Raw genomic sequence first — 27,396 nt, forward strand, 5'->3', positions numbered from 1 at the left:
CAGGGTTGAAACTTCCTCAAAGAACACACAGAAACATCTGCAACACATATGTCTGGACGGCAGAAAGTGGGGAATACAAGCAAACCAAATCTACACTTGATATGGTTCAGTCTGAGGGCGCCATCAATTCAAACACTAGAATACCTGCCGGCTATTCTCTCGACATGGAGCTCGCGTTCGGAAACGCGCTTGTTACTCTCGATGTTGATGCCATGTATAGTGCCCACTTCAACTTCAACATGACCAAGGAGAAGACTACGGACAAGGGCTTCGAGCTAGAGGTCCAGTTCCCTCCACAGGTATATATAAGACATAAGGATCCAGATACAGGTATTAATGTCAAGAGACCTGGTGCTGCCGACGCCTATAGATGGATGAGCTTCTGGTAGGAGCCTAGTGTGGAGGCGACCGACACGTTCTTCCAGAAGGTCGTCGATCCAGTGTGGCTGGAAAAGTCACTCGACAATGACGCTAAGACGCTGCGGATACTCCGTGAGAAAGTGAATAAGGAGGAGGGCAATGCTAGAACCAAGGCCTGGCGAGTCTTGCATCGCTGTACCTATGTCAGCCGTGTCCCTGAAAAGGTCGAGCAACGCCCTGCCAGATTCGCAGATACCGAGGATGAGAAGAAGCCAACTCTGGTGGCTGAAATTGCGGCGAATTGGCTGTTGATCCAAAAGCTAGAGCCTTTTGCACGCAGTGCTCAGTCCAAAGAACATCTGCGCAATATCCTGAAACCTCACGTCTCGAAGCTTTTTCCTGATTTAATTCCCCAGACTAGTTTCTATCACTCTGTGTCGGACCTGATAGGTGATTACATCGGGTTGGCTTAGTATCTTAGCTAAAGTTATTGTCAATTTACTTCCCAAGTCAGGCATTTCCATTACTCCATCCATTGATGAGCTAAAAAGCACATTCAGCGACATGCACATGCTGGATCGCTGAATTTATCTCCTAAATCATATTACCAGGTGAGGAGTCGGCGCATAGCTGGACCAGATAAAGAATCATTTCAGCGGAAAGTTCACCGTGATTATATGCGATAAGAGCAACAAAACGCCAACTCTTCTCCTCTCAACAGCTTTCAATTGCACGCACAGCTTTGTCTGAAAGCAGATTGGATATCAGCGTTGGGCACAATATCGGACGAGAGTCTAGGCCTCCCCTACAGAGAATTGGAGAACTACACATCGTCAGCCGTTGAGGTTCGTTTTGCCCCTGTTAGTTCAAGCGAATGTCTGGGGATGTAATCTTATGCGAGCCAATTAAGATCGACTTTTCAAAGCGTCAGCATTCAGCCGCCGGTAACCAATCACTTACTCATCAAAACATCCTGCCATACTACTCGCAGGCATGCAGCCGCTTGTGCAGGTCAGGGTGGTAATACCATAATTCGAGCGAAGCCCACCTTTAACATTCCCAACTTGCGTGTCAGAACAGTTTCCTGCCTCGAAATCAAGGCCAACGGCAACGAGTTGAAATGTCGCTTGTTCCAGTGGTACTAATGTGTAATACTACAGTCGGCACTCAACGCTGTGGGACGACTGTTTCTTACGAAAACCATGTCTCAGCGCTGGGCTTGTATCTAACTAAGTTAGCACGCCGAAGATCTTCGTTTAAGAGAGCTTTTATCACACGCTGTCTCATTTATAGCTGCAGATCTTAGAGCTTATCGTTTTATGTCACTCAACCTCTTGGTAAAGAAGCGCGCACGAAGCATGCCTTCTTCATTATGGGACTAGCCGCCTTGTCTTTGCCACAAGACTTGTCAATAATGACGCCCCAATCAGGAGTAAGGCCCAATGCACTGGTAGAGGCGGCACTTGGCGTCCAAGACTAACTTCACGACTGGAATTCGTACGAAGTGGCTGGACATCCCAGAAAAGGAATAAGCGACTTATCATCACGGGTGCAGATCATTAAGCAATGATTAATTATCTTCCAGGTTACATTCAGAACGAGGCGATCATTCGTCCCTCCTTGTCTTGGAAGTGGAGGTTCTCCATTGCATGTGGCCTTGGGACGCGAACCAGTAGTGGCGCGTCTTGGTATGCATACATCAATCGAGCATATCGCTTGAGGCAGCCTACCCTGTGCCTTAAATCCGCTCTGAGGTGGCCCGTTTGTTTGGTGTCTTGTGTAGATCGCGGTGTGGATCTATGACGAGCAAATGCGATTAGATAACGATGCCTACCATACAGAATTCTAATTTGCCCCGTTAGTCTATATGTTGTGTCACAATGCAGAGGATCATTCCCAGATATATCCGACGGGTTTTTTAGATTCAGCTCCCTCTCGTTGATCACCACGTCAATCGGCAACATTCCTGCCATGTCTCATTGCATCAAGTCCATCTCGAACGCAACCTAACCTAGACCCCAGATACGACTCCAGATGACAGACCTCAACTGATGCAACACAAACCACGTGGAATCCGAATTTGACGGATGCAAGTCCGGGGCAACCCATCCCAAGCATCCCATCACCAGCAGGTTTCAGCCTTTATTCTTGCATCTCAGCTAGTAACATAAGCCAGGATACTTTAACCGGGCCGTTGGAACTGTCACTTAACGCTCCTATAGGAATTAAACCGCATTATTAACTCTAAATACTTTAAAGAAAAGCTACACGCGCAAATCAGCAAGTGTTGTCTGGAAATAAAATGTAACGAGGCCTACCCTGCATTTGCCTGATTACCCCCAGGGCACAACAAAACCGCGGACACTAAGCAAAGGTGTCAGAAATACTTGGGCCATTATCTCTTGAGATATGCCCAGGCTTGTCTGAGAATTTCTGTCATATATGATGGAAGTCTCATGTTTTATTCCATCCCCCAATTGCTTCTCGAAGGATCAACGGCAAGGAATGCCGCTCTTGGCACAGCGCCGGGAGTGTGACCCGATAGGTGCATTAATTCCACGCTAGCATCAGCGCGTCAGTCATCAATTGGCGCGCCTGTGAACAGCAACTGTTACAGGTTATGGTTCTGGACTTTTCGTATTGGCCCACGTGAGGTTCGCAGGGGACGGAGATGGAGAGGGGCAGGGATGTGAAGCTGGCAGCCCTCCAATTTCAATTGATTTGGCTTTTTTGTGGTGCGTTTAGCCGGGTCTTTGATGATTCGCTCGCATGTTGATTGTTCCCCAGCTTCTCCAGTGGTCTTGAGGAATAACCGTATACACTGGAGAATCATGACCCGCCTTTCCCCAGACAGAGCAACCTTCTTTTTCTTCTGTTATTTCTTCCTTTTTTCGTTCTTGATTCTTAGTTAGTCTGGGTATTCGGTAAATAGACTCCCGGTTCGGTATGTTTGGCTTCAAGCTCACCTCGGCTCGGGAGTAAATACCACGAGGCTCGTGAGTCAAGCGTGGAGATGTTTGGAGTAAAACGGGGAAATTAAGACCGATGCATGCAACCTCGTTCCCAAACCTGGCATGACCCCGAAGCTCACTCCCGCCGGAGTCGCGCCGTAGTGGTGTCTTGATCCGGGGATGTTCTGCGGGGTTTCTCGCGGGGAACTCGTCGCTCATAGGCCGCCCTTGGTCTCCAATCTCCCTCGCCATTCGTGCGTCTAATGCCCGAGGGAACCTTACCCCAGATGCCTAAATCCCCTCCCCATACCCCAGCACGAATGCACGCTACGTATCATCGCCCAAAACCCTCTTTTTTGCCGGTTACTCTTAGCTCAGAGGTACTTTTTGATGGCTACTCCATCCTTACTTTGCTAGGTTAAGGACAGGGATCCATACGATCGGCATGTTCCCAACGCGACGTTTCAATTTTCTTATAAAGTGTCAACGCTCGGCACCGTTGCATTTTTCTCTTTTTCTTTGACTCTCACGTTCTCCTCAATCATTGTTGATATCCAGTAACACGTCAACATGAGCACCAACGACGATAACAAGGGCATCTCAGAGGTCAAGGGCGACGGCGCCCACATCGACCATGCCTACGATGTCGAGGCAAAGAAGGAGATGGCCGCTGACATGCAGGGCGCCATCGACGCCGAGAACGCGGAGCACAACATGACTGTTCTCGAGGCCGTTAGAGCGTATCCCGCTGCCTCTCTCTGGGCCTTCAACATGTCTTGCACAATTGTACGCCGCCCCCAAAATTCTCTGTTTCTGTGTTACCCCTCACCGGTGAATTGTGGCTAATCTGAGTGGTTGTAGATCATGGAGGCTTACTGTGTTTTCCTCATCGGTAACTTCATCGCCCTCCCCGCTTTCGCCGACAGATACGGTATCTGGAGTGACACCAAGGGCAAATATGTTATCGAGACAAAGTGGCAGTCTGCTCTCCAGGTCGGTGGCCCCATTGGCGCCATCATCGGTGTCACCATCGCCGGTCCCATCACCAGCCGTATCGGATACCGATGGGCTACCATCCTGGGTCTCATGCTCCTCAACGCCTTCATCTTCATCTTCTACTTTGCCGACTCTCTGCCCGTCATGCTCGTCGCTCAGCTCCTTGAGGGTATTCCCTGGGGTATTTTCATCGCCAATTCTCCCGCCTACTGTTCCGAGATCGTGCCTCTCCAGCTTCGAGCTCCTGCTACGCAGATGCTTCAGATGTTCTGGGCCATTGGTGCGATTATCGTCGGTGCTGTGGCTTATCGCTACAATGATCTTCACGAGCAGGCTGCTTTCCGGTATGTTCCCTCGATTCTCATCGTCGATCTCTAAATTCGCTAATAAAATCTCAGTGTGCCTATCGCTCTTCAGTGGATGTTCCCCACTCCCCTTGCCATCCTCATCTTCCTCTCCCCCGAGTCTCCCTGGTGGCTTGTCCGAAAGGGTCGTCTTGAAGAGGCTGCCAAGGCCGTTAGACGTCTCGGACGTTCTACCCACGTCGACAACGCTCAGGAGGCTATTGCCATGATGAGGCGTACCATTGATCTCGAGAAGACCGTCAAAGAGCCCAGCTTCATTGAGCTGTTCCAGGGCACTGATGCTTACCGTACTGCCATCGTTTGCTGCGTTTACGCCGCTCAGAACCTTACTGGTAACCTGATCGCTAACCAGGCTGTCTACTTCTTCGAGCGTAAGTGAATCCTCGTATGAGATTTGATGAACTGTACTGACTTGTTTACAGAGGCCGGTATGCCTAACAAGACCGCTTTCGCTATGGGTCTCATCACCTCCGCCCTCCAGACCGTCTTCGTCATGCTTTCTTGGATTCTCACCAGCTACTTCGGTCGTCGATCCATCTACCTCTGGGGCTCTCTTGGAAACACTGTCCTCCTGGTCGCTCTTGGTATCGCCGCCACTGTCGGTGATGTCAAGTCCACCGTCAACTCCAACACCCAGGCTGCCCTCGGTCTCATTGTCTCCGTCCTCTTCACCCTCGGACCCGCTCCGGCCTCTTGGGTCATCATCGGAGAAACCTCCGCTATTCGTCTTCGACCTCTCACCACTGGTGTCGGCCGTGGCTGCTACTACCTCGTCAACATCCCCTGTATCTTCCTCTCCTCTTGGATGCTTAACCCCACTGTAAGTTCACCATTTTCAGAATATGCAAACCAGCTACTGACAGTGTACAGGGCGCCAACCTCGGTGGCAAGTGCGGTTATGTCTGGGCTGGTACCGGTTTCGTCTGCTTGGTCATGGCATACATCTGGCTTCCTGAGATGAAGAACCGATCTTACCGAGAGATCGACATTCTCTTCAAGCGCAAGGTCCAGGCCCGCAAGTGGAAGAAGACCGTCATCGACGTCCACGACGACGAGTAGATGTTGCTACTCTCAAGAGGAAAACAGCATGATTTCTCATGGGGGAAGATCAAGCTGGATACTTCGTGTTGCTCTGTTTATTTAAGCGGCTGGATTATCTAAGGTGGTTTTGTAAATCACACGTCGACCTATGTAGTCATACGCCAGTAAGACGATTTGAGTTGTCTTGTTACCTACAGACGTTCTAGGAACATTTAATCATGATTATCATAATATGTTCGCGCTATCTGTGTATGCTGTATTATAAATGTTGAACCAACCATGCGGTACGATACGTGATCTGCACGTCGCGTCTCACTGCATATTGGCCTTGACGCGGTCGCATTTACCAACGAGCCAGGATGTAATTGCGGCGTAAGATGGGCCGTTGAACTAGTGGCAACTGAATCGGATCTGTTTCTGAACCCACTTCTCACTCATCGGAATATGTACCCCCGAAAAACATCAGAGTCCTAAGCCAGTGGACCTGACCTTTACTTACGACCTGCACTCAGTGTACTGACAGGCAATACTCAACAGTAAAGAAGTGAGTAAAAACATATTCGCTGCTGTAGCAAACTGAAATCGTGAGAATAACCTTAGTCATCACTTTCATAGGACGTATTGACGATGCAATGATGATATAACCCATGACGCAATATTTACGATTGTCTCATCTCCACCTTGACCAGTATATCATGATCTCCAACCATTCTCTTGTAACCCATTCTCATTAATCTTCACACATCTTCCATCATGGCAGAGCAAGATATCTACGGCGGTAAACTCGCCAATCATTCCCCCTCCCTTCCAAAAGGCACATTCACCGGCTCCGGCGCCGAGCAAGACATTTACGCCAACAAACTAGCCGGTCACGCGCCCTCTCTTCCCCACGGGGCATTCACCGGATCTGGAGCCGAACAAGACATCTACGGCACTAAATTCGCCGACCACTCTCTCCCCAGACCTTCTTCGTTCGCTGGATCTGGGGCCGAGCAGGATATCTACGGCAGCAAGTTTGCCGGTCACTCTCTGCCTAAGGCTAGTTTCGGCGCATCAGGCGCCGAACAAGATGTCTATGGTTCGCATTTCAACCGCACCGCGTATCAAAGTCTAGGCACTAGCGCGCTGGGACTACTGCACTCCGCAGTCTTGCCGTCTTTTAGTCTGCATGCTGGGTTGTCGGCGGTCGCGTATGGGGTTTCGCGGTATACGGATAGGGTCGAGGGGAAAGATGTTCTTTGGGCTTCTGGAATGACGTTGAATGCTTGGTGGAGCGCTATTGGCTCTAAGTATGTTTACGATAATGTTGCACCTATTGATGCTTGGAATGGTCTTGGATATTCGCAGAAGCTTCTCCTTGCTGGTGTTACAGCTTGGGGGGTGAGACTTACTTCTCGTGTTGTGTCGCGAAGCTTGAAGCGTGGAAAGGATGATCCTCGCTATGACGTTAAGAGAAAGGATCCTGGTTTTTGGAATAAGGCGTTCTTTACTACCTTTTTGCCCGAGGCTGTTGCACAGACTGTCATCTCGCTTCCATTCACAATTCCCTTCCGCGCTGTGGCCGAGAGCGCCGTCGCTTCACCTTTTACTTCCAACGGATTCGTCTTCCATTCGCTAGCCATATTTTTATTCACCACCGGATTTGCTTTGGAGACCTTGGCAGATGCTCAGCTTGAGTCGTTCAAGAAGGACGACAATACTCAAGGCATCAATCGTGAAGGCGTCTGGAGCATTGTTAGACACCCCAAGTAAGTCCTTGTCTCACCGAACAAACATACCGAAGCTAATGAATCAAGCTATCTTGGCGACGCCCTAATCCACGCCTCGTTCCCTATTCTTCTCCTCGGCGCCGGCATCCTCCATCCCATCGCTGCTCTTGGTCCAATCGCCAACTACGTATTCCTGCGTTACATCGGTGGTGATAGGGAGAACGAGGAGAGTCAAGCCGAGCGATACTCCAAGCACGATGCTATCAAGGCGCAAGAGTATGAAGAGTATCGCCAGCAGAAGAACAGCTTCTGGCCCAAGTTGGAGGAGTTCAGAAACAGCTGGACGCTTGGAGTGGTGGGGGTTGGTATCGCTGGTGTCATTCTCGAGAGGGGGCTTCGAGCCATGGTTTGAGAGAGGGTATGTTTGGATATACTATGGAAATATTGTTGACGATCAAGAAATGTTGTCTATTTTACATGTGAACAACGTTGTCCCCCACTTTGACATAATAACTGAAGTCATCCCCCTGTCGCATTAACCGCTCGGCCGTCATAAACGTGTCGATGATTCATGCGTTACTACCGAGACCACCAGGCGATTTGAATTGTGTAAGTATTAAATTTATTGACCTGGGAATCAAGATTATCGATTTCGTCTGACCAAGGAATAGCCTCTTTTGATCCTGACCTTTGGACCTTTATGACAGCAGCATTGCTTGCATGAACACTTGCACTTCTGATGTTCTACCCCCCGTCAGTCTTACTGATGTAATCTGAAGCATATGAGCCCATGAAAGAATAGCTAGTCTATCACATAAGTTCCTGCTTCGGTAAGGGATGCAAAGACTTATTTAGCTCCAGTGGTCTTCCTGACCTTGACGTCAAATACGGGGCAATTGTCGCTTCCCTCAGTATTAGCATAGAATGCACCATTTCTTTCAACCGTAGTGACGTCGTTGGAAACCCCCAGACTCAAGAAACCATGTACAATAGTAGCCTATGACGTCCTTATGTCGATGGAAGACCCTTCCCTAAAAGGAGCTGTGTAATGAGTGGCCATGAAGTCTCAGGCTCTGCTCAAAGTTAGCATAGAGCTCTGGTTAATCAGGCGCTGTGAACTACATCGCCATGCATTTCGCTCAATTGCTTGTTAGATCATGGAGTTTGGCTTGCAGCCACTAAAGAGCTGCCCAAAGATATAAAGAAGCGTGAGAATAGCGGATCGACTGTTGTTTACATTCCAAAATTGCTTTTTCTGTTAAAGTTAATGTATTTCAGATGCGATCTTATTAAAATCATAATGAATTTATTCATTGTATATTATCCTAGTCTGGAAGTCAACTATTGGACATGTTGTAACCACTTGTAATAGTTCCTTTGTGCGTTTTTACAAAAAGCATCTGGACGTTCGTACACATGCACCTGAGATCGCTGAACCTTCAACCATATCGGTGGATTGTATCATCAAAGCAAGTCTTCTAAGCCATCTCATGATGAACACAGACATGAGTGCTTACTGCACACTGGGACTGGGTTAAAGCAGGCTCTTTTTCTGCCGACATATTTGTTGTTGTCCATGGATTTGCTGCAAGAACCGCACATGGTACCAAGGTCGCCGAGAACCGCGAGTTCCATTTCATTGTGAATGGGTATGGAGGTGCCAGTGCGAAACCAAGGGCAATTAACAGTCAGCATCTGCGTTTGGGGGTTTTTATCGAAGCGTTTTCTTTTGGTAGATAGACCTTGACGGTAAGAGTACTGACTCGAGACTTCGGTCCATCAGTCACTACTTGCAAGGTGTGATGGATTGCGACTTGTCAGATGTCATTGCAAACTTGGTTATACAGACCCTACGTGAGTCTCATCAAGATATTATCGAACCATGCTGACATTGAACTTTTGCAATTTTAAACTCGCCTGATGTGAGCCAAGCCGACGTAGTCTTCTGTAACTGATGTCTAAGACCTTTCGTGAAGAGCAAACTGCTCTTACAGTCATCAGATGCATGCAATTGATGCCAGCACTGTACAGCCTCACAGAACTGCCAGAGGCTTTCTCTTGTCAATATTCCTTGAATGTCAGGCGAAAGGCTTAAAGCCCCAGAAGGGCAGTGGCGGGTTCTATAAAGATTTGCGAGAACAAAGCTAATTCATAGAATCTTTTGGCCAACTCTCTGTCGTCGGGGTATAATATAGACTTTCTGGTTTCTAGCAATCTGTTCACCTCGGCACTTCGTCTCGGCAGATTTAATCTTGCTCTTTAAAACGGTTAGGCTGCCAGAGAGTCCTATCTGTAGAGGGCCCAGGGAATCAATAGCGTGCAACTAGCTTTTCAAACCCGCCATTAACGTGTCACAAAGTGGGAATAAGGCTGGGAAAGCCACATAGACCATTACCCGGTAATGGAGACGCAAGGGCGCTTAGGACGGACCCCTATTTCCAGTGACAAAAAGGCTTAGGAAAGTTTGCAGAGATCTACTGGATTCTAGACTAGGCATTGTGGGCACTTTATGTTTCACGTGGGACGTCTACTTTCTCCCTTGGGCTTATTCAGCATCGCCTAGTCGCGCTTTTACCGTTTCCAGCGGGGCTGTGTTGAGGTTCAGCTCTATACTGGTCCCTTGGCGACCTTCAGCACAATCCCAAGGCGCATTAATGCTCCGAAGAGGGCGAAACACGGGAACCACGCCACGAAGACGCAATATTTGAAGTTCTGGGGATGCCGAGCTAAGCGTGATACCCTAGAGTAATGGTTCAGAATGATCATAGTAAGCCAATCTTGACTAGAAATACATTGATGTCTTGATATGTAATAGAAATCTTTGCATAAAGTGGTAGCTTTAATTTATAAATATAGAGGCTATGGTCTTCCAGAAATGATTATTACTTACCAGTGGCAGTGTCGACAGGGCCGATGTTTTGGCGATTGTTCATTGTTGATTTTGGTATCTCAATTTCCAATCGAAAAGGTCTGATAATCTCTTCTGAGAGCACAATGATCTCCGCGGGCCAGGCCGCTAGTCATTGGCCATCCTTGACGTATGGGGTTGGCAACATGCTGGGGTTCGTGTTGCAGACTAAATGCCCTTCGCTCATTACTGTGAATCAGTCTCTCGATTTCGCAATCTTCTTAAATCCGCCACTCATGGGTCTTGTCATTTTGGGTTTACACGTAATACTTCGACATGTGCTTAATAGTTTGCGATTAGGGTGGGCCTGCTGACCACCGGCTACAGATTGCTCGGCGGCATTCTCGATACTATGTTGACCAGACAAGGATCTGATTTCGGTGAACTCCAATATCCAGGAGTTGGGCAAGCTCTTGGCAAGCTACCAGGGGCCGGTGTCGCAAATCCGACGTCCGCAAGCGGCTAAAACAAGCGAGATGCTACCTAAAAATCGCTAGGGACTGCAGGAAAGAAGCCACGTTTGTTTCCATGTGTCTACTGCCGGCATGAACTCAAGAAGACGTTGAACCTGTAAAAGAGAAGGAAATTTACCGGGAAGAAACGCCCGCAAATTGAGATGTGGTAGTGATTGGTCTCGGGTCCGAAAGGGTCCAGCCCCCGAGCTGAGACATGGGCCGGTGAGTATAGCATCTTTTTGGCTGCATGACCGAGCCGTGTCTTAGAATACGCTTTCGCCACCAAGATCGAGACACGACCAGCCCTAAGCTCGACTAGCCTTATATTGAATTCCTTGCATAACTGTAAGATAGAAGGGTTGCAACGATACGCATGCTTGTATTTACCTCAGAATGCTCTTACTTGCGTTCCAGACTATGGCAACCCCAGACAGAAACGGGATACAGAAGCTGAAGTTTAACACAATGAAGTTTCAATTGGGGTTCACTTTAACCTTGTATAGCATTAGCCATTACGATATCATATAATATACTATTTCAAGACTCCATATTCCAAATACAAAAGCCTCAGTAGATATAGGCTACCTGCGTTGTTTACAAGTATTACACAACCCTCCAGGGTTCCATGAAGTTTTAGATATATGTAGGGGACTGCTCAGCTGCTTTTTCCCAAGCCCAAATGCAGATCGAAAAATGTCGCCAAGCGAATTATTTCCGTTGTGGTGGCTAAGACACGGCTCCGAGGTTGTACTAGCGGCTGTGTCTCAGAGCGCCGATCTGTCACCGTACTCAGTCTTACAAGTATGATTGGTTTTGGTTCGCCACTCGTGAAATGTGCGCCCGTCTGCAGATGACCAGCTTTTCGAGCAGTCCAAGTAATTCAGAACAGAAGAAGGCATTGGCACATTTTATAAATAACATCAAACTTACCCACGAAAGACCAGTTTCAGAACCACCAGCTGATTATCCTTTTTACTATTGAATATGTCAACACCGCCTTTGTCCAATAACCCGACAGGGTATCTTCACACTCCGACGTCAAGCAGCGCAAGTAGGAAAAGAAAAGCAGACGAAATCCTTCCGTCTCCCTCCTACCCGCGTCAAAAACCCCTAGCACTGCCTACAGTCATGTCATCCACTACCGCTCCAACAAACCCAATATCTCCTATTTCACACTCGCAGTCATCGCCTCAGAGCAGCGCCGACGCTTTTTCATCAAGAATTAAACAAGCCATTGATCTACACTTTCACACATCGGAGACCAATGCAGTCCTTCCTTTGGCAAATGATCCAGTTATGGATAGCGCGAATACGACAGACACATCTCATGACATTGATCTAACTTCTGTAAGTTCTTACTTGCTGCTTCTAAGTTCAGTGTAGCTGATTGCACACAGGACTGTAACTCATCGCGCCATGAATCATCAACGCGATCCGAGACAGAGTCTGACTGGTCAGATACAGAGGACATAAGCCAAGAGATCCTGGACGTTACAGATCAAATCAACGACACAGTAGAAACTAGGAAATGGTTGTCCTTTATCGATCATCATCTTCACAAAATACTGCACGGACTAGCCCAAATCGAGGGGGCCGCGGTGCAGGTGGCCAGAACCACGAATTCCGCGTTTGTGTTTTCTGAAAATATTTATCATCTCAAGGAGCAGGTCATGCTTTTCCATATGTGCCAGCAGCACAAGGTAGAGGAGTCCTACGGAGAACAAGCGTTACTTAGGTCCAAAGTGAGAGAACTGCAGGAGCTTTCGGATGCTCAGGTGAACGGCATTTCTAGCCACTACTGTCACAGCATTTGTCGGCCACCAGAGGAAATTAATCCCAGTATATGTCGGGCTGCATTCAGGGGATAAGGGTGTATTAGATTCTAATATAAGACGTTCAAAAATAACGCTATTACGCTTGGGAGGTTAGTCTACGTGTTTTGCTGTCAACCTATGATGATTGACAACGATACTTTTGGGTTGAAGATTGCAGCGCAGTCTCCTCAGGCATTACTAACTACCTTGTGAATGGCTTCGGTACTATTCCCACGTTGGGTTTCCTTGTTTTCCCATGAACTGAAAGACGATATGGAATCATCTGAGGTAACGAAAACGTGACCTCCACGGTTAAGTATTATGTGTGATTAGAAGGCTGAAGAAGAAGCTGTGGCCGTTCTTAAGTGACACAAGCTTGACGAGTTTATTTCCAGAAGTCTTGTGGAGCAACAGGACACCGGCTGCATTTGTGCTACTGAGTCAACGCGACCATGGAAGTAGCCTAGGATGTTGAGGAAAAACAACAAATCTATTTCGAAGAAAGACTGCCCAAAAGCTTCTACAGGGCCGTCTTCCACTTGAAGGGTTGACGTAGCAATCTATTTCCACACTAACAAAAGAAGTTCGTTCCATACATGAATGGGAATGCTTCCGTCATTTCCCATGGATCAGTATCGACGGTCTCGTGAGAGCTTGAGCGAGCTTTACTCTTCATCTTATAAGCACTTGGCATTGTCGGAGGTCATCTGGACTTTGCAGGAACTATATTCATAGTACAGTTTGGTAAGTTATCCAGTCGTCCGAGTATCCTGTCACGTAAATTAGTCATAGGAGGCTACAAAGGGTTATCATGGCGTACCAACGACCTGTCCACCAAGAGTGACAAACCACCCACCTTTGCTATACTCTACACCACAGCCAACTGCATCATCTGGCCCGAATTTACAATTCATGGTCCTATCGCTGGCGGCATTGTACTCCCAGATACTGCTGTTCATGTCGTGGGCCATGACTTCATCATCCGCGTGACAGGCTCTAGACCAGGCCCTAGAGCCAATGAGTGTATTCGTCATGATGCTGCATGCGCCGCAGAATCTGCTATGACTCAGCTAAATCGTATAGCTGCTGAGATCAAAGCTCACTCAGCCCGACAAACCGAGTTATCCCTAACGACTAGATTAACTGAGGAGGATACCACTTTTCGCAGAGAAATCGCAAACTTGATTCGCCATCGGTTTCCTATTGCACGCCAAGCCTTATGCGACCAGTTGGTAGAATCAGTCGTAAAAAAGCGTCTCATTATCTTGCAAGGCAAATATCCAACCTCAGCAAGGTGGTCATGGACGTTGGATGGGGAAACTTCGACTGCCAGACCAGACAATTTGTCCGAGTATCCTCCGTTGCCCGAAATTGTTAAGATCAAAGCACGACTGAAGCCCAACTGGCCCGAATCCCTTCAAAGGCTAAATGGAGTTCGGTGCCCATTCTGCGCCGAGGAACTGGTGCTGAGGCGATCCTATGATGACATGCTGGAATTCTGGACACATCATATCAACACACACGTCGAACCCTATCCTTGCCTTTACCCTGAGTGCGCAACAGCTCTCAAGTCATTTGTGCATCGCGAAGATTGGGTAGATCATATGGAACTCACACATTCAAAAGACTGGATGCAAAGAGTCCACACCCGCTCATGGTACTGCGATATTGGCCATAAAAGCCCGATGGTCTTTGAGTTTGAACGTCAATGGAGCACGCATATGCTGCAGCCTCACCCAGAATATCGACAGACCCCTAATCCCTCAAACATTCGTGCTTATTCTGCCAGGAAACAGAAGTATTTCCCCAGGGATGAATTCGTCTATCCACTTTGCGAGAAAGTCCCCGAAGAGGCACAAAAGATGCTGGAAACTGGTCAAAATGAGTCAGGTCAAGTGCGAAAATTGGTCTTGGATCATTTTGCCACTGAATTAAAGTCTCTGTCTATGATGGCTGTGCCCTCTTTCGATGAAGTCCCTTACAAAACGGCCGACTATGACCCAAACCCAGTGGTTCCCAAGAGTCCGACTCACGTGGATTTTCAGGAGGATACGGGTCGAACTGCCTTATCATTTGCTGCCAGGCTGGCGACTTGGAGGCCATTGGCAAGTTGTTCGATCGACACGCAGATATTTAACTGACCGATACAGATGGTCAGACGCCCTTGCTCTGGGCAGCACGTGAGGGTCACGAAGGAGCTGTAAAGTTCCTATTGGATCATGGTGCTCGGACGGAAGCTAAAGATGAGCCATATGGACGCACTGCGTTGTCTTGGGCTGCTGCTAACAGACACACTGGCGTTGCACGGATACTTCGCATGAAAGGTGCCGATGTTAATGCAGCCGATGATATGAATCGCACTCCATTATCCTTTGCAGCTGCGACAACAAACGAAGATCTCTTGCGGCTTCTCCTTGATGCCAGTCCAGATCTCGAGTCTAGCGACCATGAGACTTTGAGAACCCCACTCGGTTGGGCAACTCTCATGAACAGACTAGGTAATGTAGAGCTGCTTCTACAGTATGGGGCTGACGTAGAATCTACTGAAATGTCATTCAAAACGCCTCTGCTCGTAGCTTCGGCCAAGGGTTACCCTGATATCGTTCGGCTACTTCTTGAGAAGGGGGCAGATACGGAAGTCTCCCATCCTGCATTGGATCAAGCTCCTTTGTTGGTGGCATCTGCAAGTGGACATGAAGATGTTGTACGGTTGCTGTTAGCACACGGGGCCAAGGTCGAGGCGAAGGACTACAGAGGCCTTACAGCACGGGATCGTGCGGTTAAACAAGGGCACGCTGAGATCGCCAAACTGCTTGAAGCCAATCAGGGATAGCTGTCTTTGGATTATATATAGATTGATTGAGTTTGGTTTGATAGGTTACCTGTTATAAAGAAAAGATCGAAAAACAACAAAAAGAATAGACATCATTTATGCTTCTCCAAAACCACAGATCTCAGCCTACGCTTCCCCATCTTCGCACGCCATTTCATCCTTACTCCGTTTCTATGAATTAGAACAAGCTCACGATCAGGAATACTCTGTAAATGGTCACAAGCCCAGTCGAATCGATTTGGGAAGAAATCCAGGAGAAGAACCCCGTTGTCGAGGCCTCGGCACGAAAGCTCTGCTGATCAATGGCAGATCCCTTCACCGGAAATAGCCCTACCTGGCATCTCGAAGAATTGCCTATCCAGAGAGCAAGACATATAAAGGAACCCTAGTAAGAGATTGCCAAAAAGTCAAGATAGAAGATGTTTCCATCACAAGTCAAAAGTCAAAAGCGTTCCATATGGGTGCGTTTGCCTGCATCCTACAACTAATGCAACCATGCAGCACACCCAGCCCATTTGACTACGAATGACTCACGACGGATACTGGTTTCCGCAATGTAGACCTGTTTACGCCCGTAAAACGAAGCCATCAGACACCAACAACGTCGGTTCGACGATATCCCCGTGGGGTAATTCCTTTAAACGCCGATCCTCCGAAGTTATCTCCACAGGCTCAACCAGGTTGTTGACCTTCTTCGGGGTGTTTACTGGCGCCAAGTGATTTAAGCTTATTCTGGATATGGAGCCATGAGTGCGGGGGATGTAACAACAACGTGATGATCCTGGGTTCGGTTACAGATCTATGTTGCACTCATGCTAGGTTCAGACGACAGGATCCGAGTTGTCCCGAGCAGTGACTTCTCACGCGAGCAAACACAAGGTCACTGTGCCGCGAATAAAGGATCTCGGTGCGTAAAACTAGCCAGTCGTACAACACGAAGGCCAGGCTGCGGTTGGGGGATAGATAACAAGACCCTTCATGATGGGCAACAGCCAAGATCGGCAGTCCTCACGACGCCAAGGCTATTAGACGACATAGTCCACACAACAACTCGTCTACAAATGCATTTACTGGCGCCAAGCAAACGCCTGTAAAAGTCCTTATGAGAAACTAAAGCACAGGGTAGTATTCGCCATAAGCAATCGACTGATTCAAGCGGGGAAGAGGGCGTCTCGGAGCATAGTTCTGTTCGCCGAGGACCAATGATAATGGAGTGGAGCTTGCAACGCTTAGATTTATGCTTGAAGCTTGTGTCGGGAGCTAAACTCTGAATGGCGGGCCGGTTGGTAGATCTCCAAGACTCGGCAATGAGACCCTTATGTTTGAGAGTCTTGGTGGGGAGAGGGCTTTGAGAGATGAGATTAAACAATGAAATATTGTGAGTATATGGCAGTAAAAGGGTTGATGTTCGACCGTTGTGAAAAGCCTGTTTCTGGGCGCATTGATCTGAGTTTTCCACGTACGTCATCGAAAATGGTGAGATGATATCAATGTTCGCAACCCATATGAACAAAGCACGCACGGAAATGCAATATCATCCCTCCTCACAACGGAAAAGCGCACCCTCAATCGTCCCCTCATCCAATCTTGGCAACTCCACATTCACACTCATGATCCCAGCGATGCCTACCCCACGGGGAAAACGTGGAGCAAAATAGACCCCGAACCTTTTCCAAACAACCAGCCATGCGCATATAGATATCGTCATATGAAGATAAAAAGGCCGCAGTGCCCCCGTGTTCAGAAGAGAGGGGTACAGACACTTTTGCAGTTTATCTGACTCGCTTCCTTTGTCTTTTGAGAGAAATCTTGATATCTTTACTTCAACAACCTATTTTTATTTCGATAATCTATGGGCTGGAATACTCATGCGTCGGGCACCAATGATCCGCCTGAGGTGCGGAACTGGCGAATCCACCTGATTGCTACGGTGGCTAGCATGTCCGCCCTCGCCAGTGAGTTCTGCAGTCGCGATGATAAGGTGATGTACTGATTTGCGCAGTCGGATATGACACTTCTGTTATTGGAGGTTTGTACCATTCACCTTTTCTACATGATAGGCCCGTGTTGACCAGATAGGTACCATGGCATTGACCTCTTTCATGAGGGACTTTGGCCTTGACCTCGTCGAAAAGACCCAACGCGACACCATCCAGGGAAACATCGTCTCCACCTTTCAGGTACACCTCTCTTCTCTATCTCTCAATCCACCTCTCTAACATATCCAGGCTGGCTGTTTCTTCGGTGCGCTACTCACCTTCCCCATCGCTGAGAAATGGGGTCGTAGAAAGACCATCATGGGCGCAGCCCTAGTCTTCCTCCTCGGCGGCGCCCTCATGACCGCCGCAAACGGCAACCTCAACATGATCTACGGCGGAAGAGCCGTCGCCGGTCTCGGCCTCGGAGCATCCTCCCTCACCGTTCCAGTATACATCAGCGAAACTGCCCCGCCGTCCATCAGAGGCCGTCTCGTGGGTATCTTCGAGATCGCCTCGCAGGGCGGCGGTATGCTTGGCTTCTGGATCAACTACGCTACTGACCGCACCATCGACGTTAACACAAAGACACAGTGGATTGTTCCCCTGGCGGTACAGCTACTTCCTGGTTTGGGCCTTGCGCTCGGTATGCTTTGGTGTCCGGAGTCGCCGCGCTGGCTGGCACGTGGTGATCACTTTGAAGCGGCGGAGAAGATTCTCGCGCAGATTAGGGGTCTTCCGGCGGAACATGAGTATGTTCGCAGAGAAATGGGTGATATTCGTGCGCAGGTTGAGGAGCGCAGTACGAATAAGATGAGCAAGAAGCAGCAGTTCAAGAAGCTTTTCCAAAAGGGTGTGCGTAACCGCATGGGTATTGGTATGGCTCTCATGTTTCTGCAGAGTTTCACTGGTGTCAACATCATCACCTACTACGCGCCCCGAATCTTTGAGAGTCTTGGAATTCCCGGTACTTCACTGAAGCTCTTCTCCACTGGCTTCTATGGTATCTCCAAGACCCTCGGAATGGTCCTCTTCACCTTCTGGGTCGTTGAGAAGGTCGGTCGGCGCAAGGGTCTCATCTGGGGTGCTGCACTCGGCTGTATTCCTATGTGGTATATCGGCGGGTACGTGATGGAGGCCGACCCCGCCGCTGCAGCTGCAGCTGGTGTTGTGAACCGCGACGGCTGGGGATACCTTGCCATCGTGTGCGTCTACATCAACGCCATCATCATCTGTGCGACATGGCAGGGTATCACGTGGACCTACGCATCCGAGATCTTCCCTCTCGACATCCGCATGCTCTGCGTCGCCATCACGACAGCCGACACATGGCTCGGATCATTCATCATTGCACGCTCAACGCCCTACATGATCTCAGACCTTGGTTACGGCGCCTACTTCTTCTTCAGCTCGATCCTCGTATGCATGGGAATCTGGGCTACGTTCTTCGTCCCCGAAACAAAAGGTGCGTTACATCAAACCCATCCTTCTAGACTTATTCCACAGTGTGGCTGACATGCATAATCACAGGTATCACCCTCGAAGACATGGACGCGCTATTCGCCAAGCCCGTGTACAAAACGGTCTGGGCGCAGATGCGTGGTAAACCGGTGCTGGAAGAACATCGCCCCGAGTCTCCATTCGAAGACGACGAGAAGGCGCACGAGCTAAGAATACCTTAGCTTCCTCGCGCCGCCGGGGTTTTTCTTTTTTTTTTTTGCAGCGTTAGATAAACAAATGAGAGGGCTTATCGGCTGCAACCATTTGTGTCCCCCCCCGCCCCCCTGTGAAACTGCTACGCCGTGAATGGGTGGTGTGATTCTGACTGCCGTTCCAGAAGGGGACGTTCTCTCCGAAAGGTAAAAGTTATGCCTTTTTTAAGTGATGACAGCAGGGCCCTTCCATGTCTCTAATCCGCTACGGCGCTTTCTTATTTTGACCGCGACTCTTCTCTCCTCTCTGTCCATATCATTACCGTGTCGTTCACACACGCAAATACCATTATCGCTGTGCTTTTCTTACCCCGCAAAGCTTCCCCAGACTCTGACGTAGATTATTCCCAAGTTTGGGATTTCGGTTTGTCATAGCAACAATTCTTGGGGCCCTTTTGCTAGTGTTACAGTGAGTGGCTTGTCTTCGTGCGGCCGACCAGCTGTTCGCCAAGAAATGAAGAATCACTGAGAAATGATGTTATTGGTTTGCGGTGTTGGGGATAACCGCAGGACATTCCCCATTGGGGACTCAATTTGGGCTATTGTTCGATTCTTGGTTTTTTATCACTGCCAAGACTGCTCGGTCGTCTTGGCGCTGAGGAGAAGTTGTCGTTGGGTGGTGAGAAGAGATTGCGGTTGTAATCTTACCGGGTTGGAGTTGGCCAAGAGATAAGGGAGGGTTTTGGGGGCGATTGGAGAATGGAATGATCTTTTGTGTCTGAGATACTCAAATTAAAGAATGCGTGCAGGCGTGGTGATGAAACTGAGACTGTTTTGAGGAGTGTTTGTCCTGACTCAAATGCCAGCCAATAAAACACGCTTTAATTTAAACATCAACGGCCCCAGTTGCTGCGTCAATCGTTAACAATATTTAACGTAATAAATTCCACTCTGCCCGATCGCATCCCCGGATTTGCACGGCCAATCTCAATGAGGATGGAGATAATGCATCTCAGCACAATTGGCTGACCCGACGCAAGCCAGGTACCCAAGCCACCAACCCTAAAACGTTAGCTGATGATTGGGAATAACCTCCTTCGAGTCGTTTTTATCTCCTTCCTTTTCAAGATGATACAGAATCTCTTGGCGTCGGAGGCCCCAAGCGTTCGGGATCTTTGACAGATTTCTCGGCGAAGGCTGGGCGTAGAATTCGATATTGTGTATTTATTGGAGGCGAGGTTTGGGGTAACAATCAGTCGGAAACTGTAACGCTCAACGGTCAAGATGTGTAACATTGCTGAATGATTGCTCGCCACTCCATTGAGAGCAAAAAGCCAGCGCGTCATACCCCCCCATACCTCGTGATAAACATTTTAAGCTTGTTGTTTAGCTCGCCCTCCCACCCAACGCCACGGTCCACCTGAGAGTGAGAAAACCCCAAATCAGACCAAGACATGCGCCAAGCCGGACCCCAACCCATCGAATCCTCCAGTGAGAAGATCGATCGTTGCACCTTCCGTTCTCAGTATCATGTCCGTTGCATACAAGATTGGGATCACGCGTTGGACCCAGGTCAGTCACTTTCTGTCAATTGAAACTCAAAATGCTGATTGAGGAGCGGATGTCGGGTAGTGCACAGAGCGTGCCAAGTGGGTGCGGGGCGCGGTCATCACTGTAAATCAGCCCGGTTAGTGGCTACTCACTCGCTAATTGTCAAAGCTTCCTGGGGAAAATGGAGTTGATGATGGCCTCTGTAAAGAGGCATGTGCTGAGAGGTATCGACATGGGAACACGCAAATACAACCCAAACAGCTTCAATTACATCGGAGACCTGCACCAACAGCGTCTGTCCCTTGCTCAAGGGGATGTTGCACTCTCCCTCCTTTTGCCTCGTCTAGAACTACTTGGCAGCTTCTCTTCGTTCTCGTCTCTTTTGATGGGATGCTTATCATGTCTTGGCACGCTACACGAGCTGTAACCCAACCCAACCCACCACCTTGAGAATTCCAATCCCCATCTCCTGCCCTTTTCGCCATCGCCTGTGTTTGTGCTTGTCTAAGGTAGCTTCCTTCCCTGTAACACAAACGTCTCCGCTCCTCGGAGATAAAAACCACTGCCCTTCCCATCTCCCCTCCCCAGGCAGAGTTTCATTCTCCTCTCTCTCCCTCACCTCACAAACTCCTTCAAACAACAATAGCTTTCTTTTTTTTTTCTGTGACAATGACCTCTAAGGAGGAGAAGATCGACGTCGGCAGCGCGACTCCGCCATCGCCTGATCATGGCCATGCGCAGGTGCACACAAAGGATACCTTCACTGGTGATGTTGAGGGCGTTCGCGATGATTTCCGCGAGGATGATTTCATGACCCGCAATGGTCTGAACCTCAAGTCCTTCCAGCGCCGTGAGTCGCATGCACTGCCCACCACTGCCAATTAACCCCTAACTCGTTTTTTTTTTTTTTTACAGGTGACTACGGCACTGGCGTCGTCGAACTCGATCGCTCCATGAAGAAGCGCCATCTCCACATGATCGCCATTGGAGGTTCAATCGGTGCTGGTTTCTTCGTCGGCTCCGGCGGTGCCCTCACCAAGGGCGGCCCCGGCGCCGTCTTCCTCTGCTTCTCTATTGCTGGTGTTATGATCTTCAACGTCGTCCACGCTCTCGGTGAGCTCGCTGTCATGTACCCCGTCTCTGGTGGTTTCTACACCTACTCTACTCGCTTCATCGATCCGTCCTGGGGTTTCGCCATGGGCTGGAACTACGTAAGTGTCGCTGATCCCGTGTCGCGCAATTGAGAAACTGACATTCTCAGGTCTTTCAATGGGTCATCGTCCTGCCGCTCGAATTAACAGTCGTCTCTTTCACGGTGCAATACTGGAATAAAGACATCAACGAAGCTGTCTGGATCACCGTCTTCTGGATATTCATCATCGTCATCAACATCTTTGGTACCCTCGGCTATGCCGAAGAAGAGTTCTGGAGTTCCGTCTTCAAGCTCGCTGCCATTGTCATCTTCATGATCGTCGCCATCATCCTCATCTGCGGTGGTGGCCCCTCCTCCGGCGACTTCGACACGTACCAGGGTGCCAAGCTCTGGTATGACCCCGGCGCGTTCCAGAATGGTTCCCGAGGTTTCTGTGGTGTCTTCGTCACAGCCGCCTTCTCTTTCGCCGGTACTGAATTGGTCGGTCTCGCTGCCGCCGAGTCTCGCAACCCCGCCAAGGCCCTTCCCGGTGCTATCAAGCAGGTCTTCTGGCGTATCACCCTGTAAGCTTCACCAGAGCCCATTCTCTCCTCGTACGCTAACTAACATGCGACAGCTTCTACATCATCGGTCTCACTCTCGTCGGCATGCTTGTCAGCTCCACAGATGAGCGTCTCCTCAACAGCGCCAACCCTTACAAGGACGGTACCTCTCCTTTTGTGCTTGCAGCCAAGGATGCTGGTCTCAAGGGCTACGATGATTTCATGAACTTGGTCATCTGCATTTCAGTCGTCTCCATCGGTGTCTCTGCCGTCTATGGTGGCTCCCGTACTCTGACTGCCCTCGCTGAGCAAGATTACGCGCCCAAGATCTTCACATATATCGATCGTTCCGGACGACCTCTCGTTTCTGTAGGCTTCAACCTCATCTGGGGTGCCCTCGCCTACATTGTCCTCGCCTCATCTGGTGGTCTTGTTTTCGATTGGCTTCTTGCTGTCTCTGCTCTCGCTGCCCTCTTCACTTGGGGTTCCATCTGCTACGTAAGTTGAGAAACTTGGAGTCTTCCTTTTGATCCGTTTTACTGACCTGGTCCTGTAGGCTCACATCCGCTTCCGCTCCGCCTGGAAGAGACAAGGCCGAAGTCTCGACCTGATTCCCTTCAAGGCTGCTGGTGGCGTTTACGGCTCGTGGTTGGGTCTCGCCCTTTGCTTTGCTATTCTCGGCATGCAGCTCTTCGTTGCCATCTGCCCTCCAAACAAGCCAGGCTATGGTAACGCCGAGGACTTCTTCATGGCCTGCCTTGCTATTCCTGTCGTCCTCCTCTTTTGGATCATCGGCTACTTCTGGAAGAAGCCTCAGTGGCTTACCGTTGATAAGATCGACCTTGACACCGGTCTCCGTGAGCATGACTGGGACGAGATCAACGCTTACCGTGCTAAGGTCGCTTCATGGCCCGCTTGGCGCCGTTTCTTCCACAAGTTCATGTAAGAGCATAAAGTCTCATTATACATGAATGTGAACAGAACGGTCAATCTATGTAGTTAGTCCCTCTTATTGAGGATTCTTAGTTTATACCCCATCAATCTACCGGTTGCTATCTTTATTCAGCAACTATTTCGGAAGTTCATGATGTATCCAAGTGATTCAATGACCAATGGTAAAACAGCCATTAAAAACATTTAGAGAAAATCGTTGATACGCGGTGCCTCAAGGCTAAAGTTGTCGTCCCGACAGCAAGCTGGGGGATCTCTGGCGTTCCGGTAATCATGTCAGAATAACCTGACTTCACGTTTGCATCGAGACTTCTCGCATTGATGATAGTTCCAAACCCCAGCTAAATCCAATGTTCCTCTCGTCGGATTCATTATCGTCTATCTTGAGCATTTTCCTTATGATCGAGCTAGGCCATCTCGATGAAAGAAACGGAGACCATATTTGTTACTCTGCATCTGGACGATTTGAAGCATCCTGTCTGGTAGATCTTTTGGTTCCTTGAGTCACTCGACACATGTTATCATATCTTTGCAGCTGGCTAAGTTCCAAGTTCTGTACGGTGATATGAGCTCTCAGTCATAAGTCCCAACCGAGAATAACACGTTCGGGGCTGGAAATTTAAATCCTAGTTCAATTTGGTGGTACCGTCAGCACGGCGTTTTTGGTCTCTCGTCAGCCTCATTTTCAACCTACATGCACAATCGCGGGGAGCATCGGATTTAGGGACAAGGTAAAAATATTAGATGGCAAATCTCGGCTAGAATATGGTCAGAGTGGCGCCGTAAGTATTACAATGCCTGTCTAACGATGTATCATTTCACACGGCGCGAAACTGCGCACCAAGTAAATAAAAGACCACGAGATACATCACCCCAGAAAACCCAACAATAACCCAGCCAAACGATCCAACATACGCCACAAGACTAAGCGCCATGAACAAGAACCCCGTGACAATGAGCAGATGCAACGCAGCAGAAACAACAAGCCCAGCAGGCGTCCACTTCTTGATAGTCTCCTCGTCAATCTCGCCCTTTGCCTTTTGTCGCATCAACGCGAGAAAACTCCCGCTGTAACCAGCCAAAGCAATAGACACTGCAAACGCGAGCCAAGACACTGAGAGAAACAGTCGGACTGTTTTGAGAGAAAACGTTGGCGGATCTGGAGCCCAGATGTCCGCTGGGTCAGTCATTTCTCCGACTATGACGGCGAAGGTTGAGGCGCCGAAGACGGAGATGGCGATCATGGTTACGACGAAGAAACGAAAGACTTCGAGGTCATCGCTGTTGTTTTTGCTTGATGAGTTGATGGATTCTTGTCTTGAAGCTTGGTTTTCGAGTTGGTGAATGACATGATATAAGATGTCCCGTGAGAGTTCTTCTGTATTTTTTCGATAATCTTCTGCATTTGTGACACTTTGGGGAGGGGATGTGCTTTCGATAGCGGGTTTATTGGTTTGGACTTTCGCAGACATTGCATTCAGTGATGATACAAACAATACTCAAGTTCGAGTAGGTTTCCCTTGAGTTTAAGTGATAGCCTAAGGGTATAAATGCAAATGCTATTCCATGCTTCTGCCTGTAGATATTAATATGTTACTTTAGCATTCATATTACACGTCTTACTCAGCCCCGTAATTCTGCTGGCGAATACTACTCCGTAGGTGCATAAGGCTACGCCCTATTTTTGACTGTCCAATCCCTGTCTCTGACCACCCACATTGAGGCCATCGGTGGAGATGGACTTCTCAGCCGCTGGTAGGCGCTGTTCTGGAAGGGTGGGTTAGCTGAAACATTTGAACCGAGTGCGAGTGCTAAGCCTTCTCGATGCGGGGCTTGCTGACTGCATTTTCAAGTCCGACGGACATACCAGGATATACTTAGAGCTGCAGGGTAGGATGCGATTGGCTGTGTGGGTGAGTGTCATGAGGCTGTGCTGATTGATAATCGATTCAATCAGTGAGTCTGTCAGTTGTGAAACTATCTGGAATATTGTGATATAAATGCAAAGGAGTCTCCCAGTCAATTCAAGTCTCAAAATCAAATCAGCCAATACAGCATTTTTTGATCTATCCTTCCGGATTGAAATTCTTATACTTTATTTCTTAGCACTCGATATCAATCATTTCATACAGATTATCATCACACTCCCATCAAAATGTCAAACAGCAGATCTCGAGGACCGCCGCTACCAAGTCTGGTACAAGGCTCATCTCTCCAAGCTCAATTACAGCGCGAAGGCGCCGAGATCTGGCGGAACAACAACCGCCCTCTCATCGAACACATCATCAACCATGCAACCCCCGGCTACGTTACAAAGGTCGTGTGGCTCCAAGAGAAAAGCATCATCGAGCACGAATACCTACTGATGTGCGTCAAGACCAACGATGGAAGACTATCCTGGATGCGGATCGAGCGTATGGGTGAATTGCCCATTGGCTCGGCATCCAGTAACGCTTTAACGGATCAAGCACAATTGGTTGTGACCCTCGCACCATCACGAGAAAACCTTGTCTGTGATGATAGGGTTCTCGTGGAGGCTGATCTGGATACCAATGCGGCACGGCTGAGCGACGTCGCCAAGCTTGTACTGATAGTGCACAATGAAGAGCCGCAGTATCATCTCCAGTGGCATAATTGCTGGTGGCTTGCGCGAGTCGTCATGCAAGTTATTTCAGAGACATACATGAACGGCAATAAGAAGCAGAGGAAGAAGGTTATTAGCCGGTGCGATTCTTCGCATAACAAACATGTCTTGGCTATGAGTGCCGGAGGACCATTTGCGGGGATTGGGCAGATGGCTACTATCATTCATTTTCGCAACCGGAAGAAGAGGATTATGACCAACTTTACTCAGTCACTGTATAGTTAGTATCATCGTTTTTTGATTTGTATTCAGATGGGACATTCTTTTTATTGTTATATAGATAAGATTGCATAGCGAAAGATAATACCTATCATCTCAAAAGTCACCACTACCGCCTTGCCCGACACCGTTCAATGAGACCGAACATTCCGGAACTGGAGCGTTGTCTAACTTTTACGCTTTTTGGCATAGATTACGAGGTTCTGTAGATCCTCATTCCCGGAGCACACTTTATACTTTAAACCGTCAAAGTCAGACAGCAATCCAATGAACCTGCCGTAAGTAGTACATCGGCACGAGTTACTAAATCTCAACAGACTGCAGAGACATTATCTTCGGATGAAGCGGAACAATTGACCCTAAGACAAGAACTAAGAGCATAAGAAAATAAAACCATAAGTACGAAACCTTAACAAGTAGTAACTGACGCTCATGCGATTATCGGCAGTTATAAAGTAAATTTAGAACTCGCTCGGATACTACTCCGGAGGCTAAGAAATCGAGTAATTGCTTTTTAATGCCCAAGTCGCAGACCGTAAAAATAAGTTTCAGCCACTGGTTTTATTTTTAATGCGGTACTGGAATTCATGAAGATCCAAGCATCTTACCGACTTTACTCTCGAGCCTTTGCAAGGGTTGGCTGTTATGCCGGGGGTACAAGCTTCAGCCACAGGTCATAGCTGTAAATAACACATCAAGCAACTCAGTTCTGCGTTCTATCTCATTTCTCTATTTCGCATTATATATAAATATCAGTTTATTCCTCTTCTTCAAAATAGCTCATCACTCAATCACATTCTCTTCAGTCTTCTACAGCATCTTCAGTCAACTCACTTAAACCAACCGTTCCAAACAACCACCAATTCATCATCATGCGTTTCACCGGCATCACCGCAATCTTCCTCGCCGCTCTCGTGACCGACCACGTTCACGCCAATGAGCGCTGCACCAACCAGCTCACCAACGACTGGTCCCGTCGCTACGAGGCTTGGTCCAACTCCTGGGTCCCCAATGCCGATGAAGTCTGCGGCAATCTCTGGTCTAACCTCGGTCAATATCCAGAGTGTGCTGGCGTCAGCGATCAGTACTGCGGCTACGACAACAGCGGCTCTTCGCTCGTCTGGGCGTTTACCACTGGAAGTGGTTGTGAGGCGCGATCCGTCATGGATTCTTGGTATTGGGCTACTAAGAACCAGTGGGGCAACATTGATTGCAGACAAGGATAGGCGGTAAGTCTTCCCACTACAATGAAGGTTTCTCGATTCTAACTTGGGGG

At 48.7% G+C, this 27,396-nt stretch overlaps 11 protein-coding genes across 11 annotated transcripts; 9 read left to right on the plus strand and 2 right to left on the minus strand.

Annotated features, from left to right (window-relative positions):
* Positions 1-164: 164 nt before the first annotated feature.
* On the plus strand, positions 165-833 carry FPRO_12732 (uncharacterized protein; the record flags this gene model as incomplete). Its single annotated transcript, XM_031223280.1, has 2 exons — positions 165-299; positions 390-833. The coding sequence occupies 2 exons, from the start codon at positions 165-167 to the stop codon at positions 831-833; spliced, it is 579 nt and encodes a 192-aa protein (XP_031088655.1).
* A 3,048-nt stretch (positions 834-3,881) lies between these two features.
* Positions 3,882-5,731, plus strand: FPRO_12733 (uncharacterized protein; the record flags this gene model as incomplete). The annotated part of the gene is made up of 5 exons (XM_031223282.1): positions 3,882-4,097; positions 4,173-4,651; positions 4,706-5,043; positions 5,095-5,492; positions 5,543-5,731. The coding sequence occupies 5 exons, from the start codon at positions 3,882-3,884 to the stop codon at positions 5,729-5,731; spliced, it is 1,620 nt and encodes a 539-aa protein (XP_031088656.1).
* Positions 5,732-6,466: 735 nt separating this feature from the next.
* On the plus strand, positions 6,467-7,834 carry FPRO_12734 (uncharacterized protein; the record flags this gene model as incomplete). The annotated part of the gene is made up of 2 exons (XM_031223283.1): positions 6,467-7,461; positions 7,510-7,834. 2 exons carry the CDS (start codon positions 6,467-6,469, stop codon positions 7,832-7,834), a joined length of 1,320 nt encoding a protein of 439 aa, XP_031088657.1.
* A 925-nt stretch (positions 7,835-8,759) lies between these two features.
* FPRO_12735 (uncharacterized protein) lies at positions 8,760-9,062 on the minus strand (the record flags this gene model as incomplete). Its single annotated transcript, XM_031223284.1, has 2 exons — positions 8,760-8,822; positions 8,940-9,062. The coding sequence occupies 2 exons, from the start codon at positions 9,060-9,062 to the stop codon at positions 8,760-8,762; spliced, it is 186 nt and encodes a 61-aa protein (XP_031088658.1).
* Positions 9,063-11,913: 2,851 nt separating this feature from the next.
* FPRO_12736 (uncharacterized protein) lies at positions 11,914-12,653 on the plus strand (the record flags this gene model as incomplete). The annotated part of the gene is made up of 2 exons (XM_031223285.1): positions 11,914-12,132; positions 12,183-12,653. 2 exons carry the CDS (start codon positions 11,914-11,916, stop codon positions 12,651-12,653), a joined length of 690 nt encoding a protein of 229 aa, XP_031088659.1.
* A 1,007-nt stretch (positions 12,654-13,660) lies between these two features.
* FPRO_12737 (uncharacterized protein) lies at positions 13,661-15,432 on the plus strand (the record flags this gene model as incomplete). The annotated part of the gene is made up of 2 exons (XM_031223286.1): positions 13,661-14,708; positions 14,750-15,432. The coding sequence occupies 2 exons, from the start codon at positions 13,661-13,663 to the stop codon at positions 15,430-15,432; spliced, it is 1,731 nt and encodes a 576-aa protein (XP_031088660.1).
* Positions 15,433-17,284: 1,852 nt separating this feature from the next.
* FPRO_12738 (uncharacterized protein) lies at positions 17,285-19,090 on the plus strand (the record flags this gene model as incomplete). The annotated part of the gene is made up of 5 exons (XM_031223287.1): positions 17,285-17,387; positions 17,435-17,461; positions 17,512-17,612; positions 17,661-18,873; positions 18,939-19,090. 5 exons carry the CDS (start codon positions 17,285-17,287, stop codon positions 19,088-19,090), a joined length of 1,596 nt encoding a protein of 531 aa, XP_031088661.1.
* A 2,190-nt stretch (positions 19,091-21,280) lies between these two features.
* Positions 21,281-23,252, plus strand: FPRO_12739 (putative amino acid permease NAAP1; the record flags this gene model as incomplete). The annotated part of the gene is made up of 5 exons (XM_031223288.1): positions 21,281-21,461; positions 21,527-21,822; positions 21,873-22,327; positions 22,381-22,804; positions 22,863-23,252. The coding sequence occupies 5 exons, from the start codon at positions 21,281-21,283 to the stop codon at positions 23,250-23,252; spliced, it is 1,746 nt and encodes a 581-aa protein (XP_031088662.1).
* Positions 23,253-24,075: 823 nt separating this feature from the next.
* FPRO_12740 (uncharacterized protein) lies at positions 24,076-24,729 on the minus strand (the record flags this gene model as incomplete). Its single annotated transcript, XM_031223289.1, has 1 exon — positions 24,076-24,729. One exon carries the CDS (start codon positions 24,727-24,729, stop codon positions 24,076-24,078), a length of 654 nt encoding a protein of 217 aa, XP_031088663.1.
* Positions 24,730-25,412: 683 nt separating this feature from the next.
* On the plus strand, positions 25,413-26,126 carry FPRO_12741 (uncharacterized protein; the record flags this gene model as incomplete). Its single annotated transcript, XM_031223290.1, has 1 exon — positions 25,413-26,126. One exon carries the CDS (start codon positions 25,413-25,415, stop codon positions 26,124-26,126), a length of 714 nt encoding a protein of 237 aa, XP_031088664.1.
* Positions 26,127-26,992: 866 nt separating this feature from the next.
* Positions 26,993-27,346, plus strand: FPRO_12742 (uncharacterized protein; the record flags this gene model as incomplete). The annotated part of the gene is made up of 1 exon (XM_031223291.1): positions 26,993-27,346. The coding sequence occupies one exon, from the start codon at positions 26,993-26,995 to the stop codon at positions 27,344-27,346; it is 354 nt and encodes a 117-aa protein (XP_031088665.1).
* Positions 27,347-27,396: the final 50 nt, after the last annotated feature.

This window comes from Fusarium proliferatum (genome assembly GCF_900067095.1).
Source record: "Fusarium proliferatum ET1 genome assembly, contig: FPRO_scaffold013, whole genome shotgun sequence".
Lineage (NCBI taxonomy): Eukaryota > Fungi > Ascomycota > Sordariomycetes > Hypocreales > Nectriaceae > Fusarium > Fusarium proliferatum.